The sequence below is a fragment of the Octodon degus genome, unplaced genomic scaffold (assembly GCF_000260255.1).
Source record: "Octodon degus isolate 3935 unplaced genomic scaffold, OctDeg1.0 scaffold00065, whole genome shotgun sequence".
Taxonomy (NCBI): Eukaryota; Metazoa; Chordata; class Mammalia; order Rodentia; family Octodontidae; genus Octodon; species Octodon degus.
The window spans coordinates 2,814,748-2,826,302 of NW_004524641.1; the positions used below are offsets into that span (position 1 = coordinate 2,814,748).

General features: G+C 36.1%; 1 protein-coding gene across 1 annotated transcript in view; it reads right to left on the reverse strand.

Annotated features, from left to right (window-relative positions):
- Positions 1-11,555, reverse strand: part of Agps (alkylglycerone phosphate synthase) — a gene marked incomplete at its 5' end in the record, with an annotated part of 138,312 nt that overhangs the window by 95,473 nt on the left and 31,284 nt on the right. The window contains 3 exons of the mRNA XM_023719180.1: positions 3,696-3,770; positions 3,866-3,986; positions 6,700-6,790. Coding sequence (XP_023574948.1) covers positions 3,696-3,770; positions 3,866-3,986; positions 6,700-6,790 — 287 coding nt within the window. The remainder of the gene's footprint in view (positions 1-3,695; positions 3,771-3,865; positions 3,987-6,699; positions 6,791-11,555) is intronic.

Here is an 11,555-nt window from a genome sequence, read left to right on the forward strand (position 1 = left end):
TGCTAAGCATACCTACCATGAAAAACATGTACTACACGAACGACTAACCAGCCGGGGAGATAGCTCAGTGGCACAAGCACCTGCCTGGCAAGTGTAAGGTCCTGAGTTCTATCCCCAGTATCAAAAGAAAAAAAAGACTTAAGAATGACTAACCATCTAGCCAAACTAATGGTAAAACTACTGTTACAACTTGTAAGCAGATGTCCCCTATAGCTACATGCACTCATAGGATGGGCTATTTGGAGGTGGGTAGATCCAGGTGTGTGAATATGGATGAAGAGTGTGATACCTAAATTAATTCAGTGATTGGTTGAGCTCAGTCCTAGGTACAGATAATAGGAAGGCCACCCTAGGTATGTGTGCTCCCAACCAATAAGCATGTAGCCTGGATGGGATTAAAGGGAAAGGAAGGCTTGCTGCTGTGTTTCCTGCTGCCTCCTGCATGCTATGCCATGAACTGTTGTTCTCCTCTGTACACAGCCATGCGAACCTGCCTTACAGCCAGCCTACTTTGGACTGAAACTTCTTCAAATGTGAGCTAAAATATACACTCCTCCTTTAAGTTACGGGTGTCCCATAATATGACAATCAAAATAACTATGATATCTGTACTGGACGATGTCACAAAAGTGAAAATCCTGCTTTAAGGATGAGCTCAAAGGAGAGAACTTATATATAAGTCTTAATTCTTAAATCCTATACATTCTATTAAAGCAATATATAGAATGCAGATTCGAATTAATTAAAGCAACATATAGAATGCAGATTCAAATTAAAGTGAACAACAACAAATTTCATTGAGGTAGTGATGTGTGTATTTAAATGCAAGATGGGACAGCTACCTCTACTCAATGGAACTGCTTTAAATTGTCGCACTGCCTAAAAATACACTTCCTCAAAAATTGCCCTCATAATAGTATTGGGTCTTCTACTTGACTGGCAATGTCAGAAACTGTTGACCAGAGTCCCCTACAGCTCAACATAACAGCATGGCTTTACTATTTATACTTCGTTTTTATACTTTTCTGTTATGGACTACTGGACTCTTTTGGAATATTTTGCTGAGTTCCCACACCTATAATATTCAAATGATGGAACTAAACAAAAAAGGGGATACAGATGAATGTCCATTTTGTATCTGTGTATTCAAAATGGTTAGGATAGATATATAGTTACATTCTCTTAATGAATACAGGGATTCGTTCTAATGGTGTTTGGAAATAGGATATCATGTCCGCATTTTGTACAGTAATTAACCACTAGGAAGAATGTATGCAATGTGTTAATTATTGAAACTGCCCTACCAACTTGATTTGAAACTGTCTCACTGCTATTTGTTTCTCAATAAAATTATGCAGAAAAAAAATTGCCCTCAGTTTGAAGGGCGGGGAGGGGAATGGGAAAAAAAAAGAAGCAAGACAGATCATACAGTTACAAATTCCATATGATGAATGTTATCATTATACACATCTAAAACGTAACAATAAAATTTAAAATGTCTTCATGCAAAGGAAAACTTGGATTTCATCATAACAGAAAATTTACATTAAATTAGGGCTTCAACAAACTGATACAATGGTAGGAAACAACCTATTTCCAAGAGGTCTTTTTATAGGGCCGGAGAGATGGCTCGGTAGAATAAGCGCTTGCCTGGCAAGCACAAGGGCCTGAGTTCAAGAGGTCTTTTTACTAGGAGATTCAACAGAATAACATTATAAAATTCATTCGTCTAGTAATAAAAACACCATTTATTTAGTAGATTCTTAAAATATGAAAAAAGACAAATGAAGCAATTTATCCACAAAAATCCATCTCCCAAGAGTGTAGGGGATGGGCTGGGGAGATGGCTCAGTAGAATAAGCACTTGCCTGGCAAGCACAAGGGCCTGAGTTCAATCCCCAGTTCGGTTAAAAAAAAAAACTATTATAATGAATTACACATGCACTAATTAAAGGGCTTGGACTAGAAATTAGCATAGAAAAGAAATTTTTAAAGAAAACCAAATGGGAAGGACTGTACAAAGCACAAAAAATGTTTGTGATAATTAATTAATTTCATCTTTTTCCTAAATATGGAATTTTTAAAATATTTTTTGGATTTCTTAAAGCAAGACATGGATGATAGTATTCTCTTTTAATACTCGAACATGAAGAAAATATCTAGAGGCGCTGGTGAGATGGCTCAGTGGTCTAAAGCACCTACTTAGAACAAGCTTAGCAAAGCACAGGGACTGCAGTTCAATCCCCCAGCACAACATGCCAGCCAGCCCCGCCCCCTGGTGGGCTGAGTTGGCCACACACACACACACACACACACACACAAATGAACAAATAAAATAAAATAAAAAAAGAAAGTATCTAGAAGGCACACTTGAAAGTTCTCAAAGTATATCAAAGGATGGTTTATTAAGTTTTCTGTGAGAAATAAAAACTGATAAATTTTACTTTGTTTTTCAGTTAAGAAATAGATAAACTTTCTCCAAGTCTTTGTAGATAAAGTAGCCTAAAAATACTAAAAACTAAGCAGGCAAACAAATAATATTACTTCTATTTCATGGTATTTTATGAACAACTAAATTTTTACATTAAAGACAAAAAATTTATTTTATAATTATCCAAAAGCACAGGTGTCAAGAAACTAAGTTTCATCTTTGATGCATATACCCTGGGGTCTATACCTCCTGTTATCTTAACTACCCTGTATCACCACATTAAAGTATTTTTCCTTCACATAGTCCCTACCAAGTTGAAGAATCATAAAATAAGTAAAATAAAATAAAATATAAACTCTGAAGAGAAAAGGGATCAGAAACCAGTGGAACTTTTAAAAAATGCAATCACAGTAAGGAATAGTATACCTGTCCTACTTTAAACTACCTGCTAACAAAGATGAGTTTTTTAAAAAAATACCTGTATAGCACCTAATCGTACAAAGACTAAAATAACAGAAACCTCATCCATCATCTATCTCAAGCCAAATCCAAAGTTCTCACTCATTTCAAAGGCAGTAAGTATATAAATATACATTTATTTAAAATAATTTGTTTTACCATTTAACTCTGCCTTTAAGCTCAAGCTAATGTGAACAAATCAGTGTTTTTAAAAACTCAATTAAGTTAACTAATTTTATATATCTGAATATATCATACATTTGATAATTTCACTAAGCTTCAAGATTAACCAAAGATATATTTTCCTACTGACTACCAAATACAATTATCTACAAACATGAAGACATAACTGTGAACAACAAAATCAATTCTTAAAACTAACAACTCAGGATGATCAGATGAAGAAAAGGTTCCACTGGGGAAAGCTAAAATAAAAGGTTATGATATTCATGTATGAAAATGTCATAATGAGACCCATACTCTGTAGGTGTGCAATAACAATAATAAATGTGCAAGAATAACATTTTAAAAAGAAAAGGCTTTGGAATTTTGATAAACATTTTAGGGCTATAGCTACTGATATTTTTATGACATATGTTAAGAAATGTGTATTTCCAATACTACCTTTACCTAAGATTCAACGATACTGATTTAATGATACAAAGAAAGGGGCTGGGGAGATGGCTCAGTAGGATAAGCGCTTGACTAACAAACACAAGGATCTGAGTTCAATCCCTGGTTCCGCCAAAAAAAAAAGAAAAGAAAAGAAATCAGATTAATGATACAAAGAAAAAAAGCAACTTACTTGGCCATAAAACTATATCTGGAATTCGCGGAAACATTCCTTCCCTGAGCAAAAATATCTCATGAAGACAATGACCTGTTTTGTGGTTTGAAAAAGAAAAATGCAAAAACATCTTAGAGGAAAAATGTTTAATTAAAAGTATATATATATTAAAATGTAAAATAGCTTACCATGAGCTCTAAATACTCGATCATCTGCCTCTTGTGAATATGAAATACTGGTTTCTTTAAGTTCATGAAGAAAATCTTCATTTACAATAGAAGGAGGTGTATCACTAGGATTTAAGGATGCCTAAAAAAATAAAAGTAGTTTCTTTAACTTATTTCTAGAAAATAAATTTTGAATACTCCAGTAAAGGAAAATGACTATATAATATAGATTTCTTTTTTATATTCAAAGACAGAAATAGGAAAATATCAAGAGATGTACACAGAAATCAACTTGGTGATAGTAGCCGATTACAGAATACAGAAGATCTGGTTAATCATATCCTGTAACATAAGTTACAGAAACCCTGTGCTTTCTCTTTGCTCCTATGCTCTACGTTGTCATCATTTTGCAATCAAACTACAATCAAGAACAGGTAAGACAGCAAAGTCTGAAATTTTCAACTTTAGATTAAGAAGACTGGGAAAAACCTACCTGTGAATTGCATTATCTACTTTTTTTACCTGTAGATAAAATGTATCATTTCTTATTCTTTAATAACCATTTAAAAATGGTTAAAACAAAGTTTTATATTAAGTTACAAAATCTTTTCATAGGCTTTAAGACTCATAAAATTGATAATTTCATCTAACAAGTATCTGAAAATCTAAATTTCAAAGTTAAAGCCATGTGACACTGGGCATATCATTCAACTTCTGTCAGCTTTGTTTTCCTTATGGTTAAATGAAATTATCATTACCAAATGTGTATTGCTACCATAAGGAAAGCAGGTGATATATGCTATTGTGTATATCTCTGTATGTGTATGAAAAGTACCTAATAGCATGTATAGCCAAAAAATAAATAAATAAAATAAAGCTATGGTACAGCAGTTATGAAAAAGAAAGCTGAAGAAATATAAGAAAAAACATATATTTCTATAAATTCTTACTGAGGTACTACATTCATTCATATAATACTTATTGATTGTCTACTATAACCTAAGCTAGGGCTGGCAAGATAGCTCAGCAGACTAAGCATCAGCTCTGGCAAGAGCAGGGACCAGGGTTCAATCCCCGGTTCCACATGTCGTGCTGCCCCCCCCACACACACACTCACCCCTGGGGCACGCTAAGTGGGCAAACGATTTCAGGTGTGGTAGTTCACGCCTATAATCCCAGCACTAGGAATGCCTAACACAGGAGGATCACTACAAATCCAAGCTGCATAGTGAGTCCCTGCACCAAATACATAAATGAAAACAATAAAAAATAAAAAATAAAAATATAATGTAAACTAGATATGGGGGATACAGGAATGAGATAAACAGAAAAAAGGAAACCTTGACCTCATATAAATATCCTGTAGTAGAAAAAAATTACAAAAGAACTCCAACAAAGTATATCAATTAATTTTTTAAATTATAAAAAAAAGTATTCAAAAGCTAAAACTAGCAAAAACTGTGAATACATTATGTCAATGTCAGAAACAGTAATCATAAATAGATGAAAGAAAAAAGAATTTACAAGATGAAAAAAGACAAGAAAAGTTATAATAATTTACTTTGAGGAGAAATTAGTTACTCAGTTTTATTTTATTAATACACTAATGTAAAAAAAATACACTAATGTAATAGTACATTTAAAAGCAAATCTATGGGGCTGGTGAGATGGCTCAGTGGTCTAAAGCACCTACTTAGAACAAGCTTAGCAAAGCAAGAGACCGCGGTTCAATCCCCCAGCACCACATGCCAGCCAGCCCCGCCCCCTGGTGGGCTGAGCTGGCCACACACACACACACACACACACACACGCACGCATAAATAAATAAAATAAAATTTTAAAAAAAAAAAAGCAAATCTACAAGTTTCTTTAACCATGACTCCCTCTTAGTATTATGCTGTGGAAGCTATCATGGAAGACATGGCTGCTGTGCTCATGAAACTTAACATCCAGCTGAGAGAGAGGCAGAATATATTACAGATAGCAAAACAACAGGAAAACTGTATAAGAATATTAAATATTACACTGATGTTATGTATACAATTTAGTTTTTTAAGCAGAAAAATGCAGCCACCTGACCAAACTAAAATTCTATTATCATCCATATCTTAATCAAACTTTTATATTTTTAAATCTTAAAATATTTCACATTCTAACACAGTAAATATAACATTAGATTTTTAAAGTATTCTACATTTATCCTAGATTACTGTCCATCTACTATTTTTATTTTTATTTTTATTTTTTATTTGATACAGGGTCTTACTTCACAGTTCAGATTCATAATGATCTTCCTATCTCAGCCTCCCCAGTGCTGGGATTATAGGCATGTACCACCACACCTGGTTTCAGGGCTGGCACAGTGCATTCAGAGTTTCAAGGTCAGCACAGCATGCAGGACTGGGGATCAAACTCGTGTCCTTGTGCTTGCCAGGCAGGCACTTAGACCACCAAGCCATCTCTCCAGCCCAAATCTACTATTTTAAAATGTCTGTTATCATTTAAATAGTAACTCTTTGTAACAAAGTACTCTCACGTATTAATTAATTTGTATTTCACATTACTCTGTAAAAGGTAAAATAGTTATTATTCCCACTTCTTAAATATAGCCAAAGATCAAAGATGATTTTTTAAATGCCAAATATCTCACAAAAATTCTGAAATTAGGAACAGATCTGTAACACAGAAAACTATACTCACAAAGCCTAACAAAGCCAACATAAATTGATAGGTTTCATAATAAAAGCCTATGACAACCATATTAAAGCAAATACAACAAATCACAAAGATAAATCTAATAAATTTGGGATGAGAAGCACAGGTATGTTTGATAGTAATTATTCTTATTTACTTACTTTAGAGGTAGATTTTTGGTCCATATTTGTTTCAAAGGTATTTTGGATCCAATCTTTAAAAGTTGGTAACGCCACACCACTAAGAGGGTACCTAGTGTAGAAAAAACAAAAAACAAAAACAAAAAAAAAATTAGAGCAAAGTATTTTCACTTAAATTTGAAGCTTATGGTCTCCATTATGACCAAGAAACTCCTTCTGAAGCAATCTTCTCAAATATAAAATAAACTCTGCAATAAAAAAACAAAACCCAACTATCTAAAGATACTGTAAGGGCTGGCCAGATGGCTCAGTGGATTAAAGTTGCCTGCCTAGTCAGAGCGCAGGGCCAGGGTTCAATCCCTGGCCTGCCATGCCATGCTGGCCCCAGGGGATGCTGAGATGGCAACTGAGACTGGGCGTGGTGCCATGCGCCTATAATCCCAGCACTGGAAGACTAAAAACAGGAGGATCACTACGAGTCCGATCTCCATAGTAAGACCCTGTAGGCCCCATACATAAAAATACATAAATAAAAACACTGTAAATAGACCAAAAGCAGACAAAAATAGGAGGAAAGGAATGTGCTACTTTTAGAAAAAGGAAAAGGGTTTTGAGGGTGTTTTTTTTTTTTTTTTTTTTTTTTTAAACTAGCTGCTAGCCTGAGAGAAAATCCCTGCTGGTACCAAAAACGGTAATAAAAATACTGAAAACCAAGTTTTTCTGGCTTAAAAAGCCAGCAGAGTGTTTGAAGTCAACAATAGCATCTGGAAAGTACAGATGAAAGCCAGAGTTAGAAAGGGCCCTACGTATCAGCTTTGTCCAAATGTCCAACTGACCCTGACTCACATGTGTATGAAGTACTCTATGTACTGAAGTCTTCCAAACAGGCCACTAAACCTAAAAGAATGCAACAGACAATTCAGCTGCTTACCACTATAATGGGACAGAATATCGAGTTTGCAGTCAATCAAGTTAACTGTCTGATTTTAAAAAAGAAAAACTTCTGCAGAACAATGTAACAATCCCGAATTTCTACAGCATAACAACCACAACATCCAGGATACACTGCAAGATTACTACACATGCATAAACAAGAAAACGGGATCCATAACTCAAGTTGTTTTTTTGTTTGTTTTTTTTTTTTCACAACAAAAAATGGTCCTTTATTTATACTTTTGCAGTTAGTAACACATGACACAAGATTGCCTAGCAACTAATAGCTGACCTTAACCAGACAGGATGTCTGTCTCAGGACTGAGGTAGCTTATTTGCTTTAGGCACTGAGGCCTACATAATTCAACGTCTGAGATCTACTGTGCTATCTCCCCAACCTGGGATCTGTAATTCAAAAGGGCAATTAATGACAACCAGCCCAAAGAGACCCAAGATAGAAGAAACAGCACACAGGACTTTCCAGCAGCTAGAATAACTAGGTGAAGGGCTAATAGAAAACATATTCTCCTAGTGAATGACACAGTAGTAAGCTTTTTTTTTTTTTTTTTTTAAATGTATTTAGAGCAGGATCTACAGGGTCGCACTACACAGATCAGACTCAGAGTGATCCTCCTGTTATCAGCCTCCAAGTGCTGGGATTACAGAGTGCACCACCACGCCCAATTTGAACTGCTGTCTCAGTGCACCCTGGGGGCGTGCCCGGCACTGCATTTCCCCCCACCTCCAAGCAGGTGATTTAGTCCATTGAGGTATATGACCTAAATCTATTTTTTAAAAGAACAAAACAGAAGTTCTGTAATCAAAGCAGATATTCTACTGGTACCTCATTTCAGTTTTAACTTGAACCTCATTAATTACCTATAATATTAAGCATCTATTTATGTTTATTGTCCATTTGGATATTCTCAGGCTGGTGAGATAGTTCAGTGGTTTAAAGCACCTGCTTAGGCAAGCCTAGGCAGGCACAGGGGACCACGGTTTGATCCCCTGCAAGGTGGGCTGAGTTGGCCAAAAAAAAGAGCACATTTCGGTAGTTCTATTTAAACCAGTTCAAGGTTTTTGGTCATTTTTTTTCTAGTTATTTTCATTTTCTTACTGATGTATCAGAACTGTTAATGTTTCATAAAATGAGAGATTACTATACATTTTTCTTACTGTAACGTGCTTTTTTATTTTCTTACAGGTATCTTTCAATACCATTTTAATGTTCTTTAAAGTATTTTATTCTTTTAACTAATTAATACTTTTTCTTCCCTTGCTTTTTGCCCACTTCAAAGAATTCTGTGCTGCTCATTGACCCAGACCGAGCATGTGAGTGGGACCACCCGAGGCCTACCAGATCTTCATTGGACCCAGAGCCCAGGCCCAGCCTGTCATGAGTGAGACTGCCTGGAGCACACTGGATCCTCAATGGACCCAGAGCCCAGGCCCACCAAATGAGTGGGACTCCCCAGGACCCACCAGATCTTCATTTGATCCAGAGCCCAGGCCTGGCACCTGGTATGGAACCCTGCCGCAGAACTCCCTGCAGAGAGGCTAGAAGCAATACCCACCCAGCTGAACCAGGTACAGAACATCTTGCAAGAGTGGCACAGAGGGTTCACCTCCACAAGGGCTGCAGCAGGAAGAAGTGGAACACCACAGCCAGACCCAAGCCACACCTACCTGGACGAGTTTGAACTTCATAGATCCAAACCTGGTACTAAGGTAATAACTCTATCAAAGCTCTACACCAAAGAAGACAGTGCAATACAAAATGACAAAGAGAAGGAACAAAATGCATTGTCAGGCCCCAAACCCACCTAGAACAAATGCAGGAGACAACAGTATAGAAAAGTTGGAAACCACACACCTAAAATCTCTGAAACAATAGCTTCTGAAGTGAAGAAACAACTGCAGAAAGGTATAGAGGAAATCAGAGCAGAAATAATTTCTGAAGTAAAAAAAGAAATAACTATAATGAAAGTAGGACTAGGTGCTTCTAAATGAAGACACTGATAAAAAAAAATTTTTTTAAAAAACAGAATAGAAAAATGATGGAATCCCTGAATGAGCAATATAGGAAAGAAATAGAATGCATGAAGCAGATTCAAAGTGCTATACAGGAAATTAAAACTTCAATCACAAGCTGGCAAAACGGTTTGAACAAAAGTGAAAATAGACTTTCAGACCTTGAAGACACCATTGTAGCTAGTGAAAAGGGAAGAAAAGATCTCTTAAAAACAAATAGGATGTAGGAAAAAATAATCCAACATCTGCAAGATGATGCAAAGATGAACAATGTGAGACTAATAGGCATCAATAAGAAAGAAGTCAATACAAATGATATAAAAAGAATATGGACAGAAGTAATAGCAGAGGGCCGGGGAGATAGCTCAGTAGAATAAGCGCTTGCCTGGTAAGCGCAAGGGCCTGAGTTCAATCCCCGGTTCCTCAAAAAAAAAAAAAGATCAAGTTGAAAGTCACAAGAATCATGGCCTTGGAAAGGGCCACAAGTTCCACCATACTATTGGTTTGTTCTCACTGTGGAGCCTGGAGAAAGGGCAATACTCTCCAGCTCCACCATTACCGCTAATAATATGTCTATAAAATTCATAAGCCAAAAAACAATTTAGGACAGTTCATCTGCTTTAAAAGTGTTATCTGTTAAGTAGTCTACTGATTTATGAATGTTTTGTCAAATGGAAGTTAAAAGTGCAGTAATATTTGAAGTAATGGTGTATCTTTGTTTCTAGTAAGATAAGATTTTTTGTCTTTGCTTTATCTTACTAGGGGGTTATATGTCAGTGCTTGAAACATGCTGTGTAGTATAATAGGTGTAAAATAAATTCTTTAAAAGAGAAATGCTAAAAAAAGAAAAAAAAAGGAATAGCAGAAAACTTACCAGGTATGGGGAAACAATCTGACATTCAGGTAATCAAAGCGCATAGATAGATAGATAGATAGATAGATAGATAGATAGATAGATATAGATACAGATATAGATACAGATATGTTATACATAATTTATATGCTATATATATTTATATTTATATTTTAGGTAGGGGTCTACAGGGAGTTCAGGCACTCACTATTACATCAGACTTGTAGTAATCCGCCTGTTTACAGCCTCTCAAGAGCTGGGATTACAGGCGCGCACCACCATGCTCAGTCTCAACTGCCGTATCAGTGTGCCCCAGGGGCAGGGCCAGCACAGCAGGCCCAGGGATCGAACCCCTAGCCCCTGCACTGGCTTGCAGGCACTTTAATCCACTGAATTATTTGGCCAGCCCTAACTGAAGCATAAAGAACTCCAAATAACATCAACCCAATTAAAACCACACCTAGACATATAATAATAAATGGGACTGGGGAGATAGCTCAGCAATCTAAGCTCTTGCCTAAACATATAATAATTAAGATCCCAGCAATTCAGCACAGGAACAATACACTAAAAACTGCTAGAGAAAAGAAACAGATCACATTTAAAGGAAAACCCATCAGAATAACGGCAGATTTCTCTTCACAAACAATCAAGTCAAAAAGAGCACGGAGCAAAGTACTACAAGTGTTGCAAGAAAACAAATTCCAACCCAGACTGATATACCCTGCAAACTCTTTCAAGCATAATGGAGAAGTGAAATACTTCCATGACAAAGAACAACTTAAGAATTTCATGATGACAAAGCCAACCCTACACAGACTGCTGAAAGATATTCTAGAGAGGGATCAAAATGACCACAACTCCATGAACGAGAATGGAAAGAACCCACCAAATAGGGCAAATTAAACACAGGAGAAACAGAGGTATACAAAAGGGGTCTTTCAGCTATTCTTCTGTATACAGCAACAACATACATCCACCAGCATGCTCTACAAATGGACTTCTGCACCCTACATGGCATGATTCTATCTAGATCTACATGGTGGATATCAAGGAAATA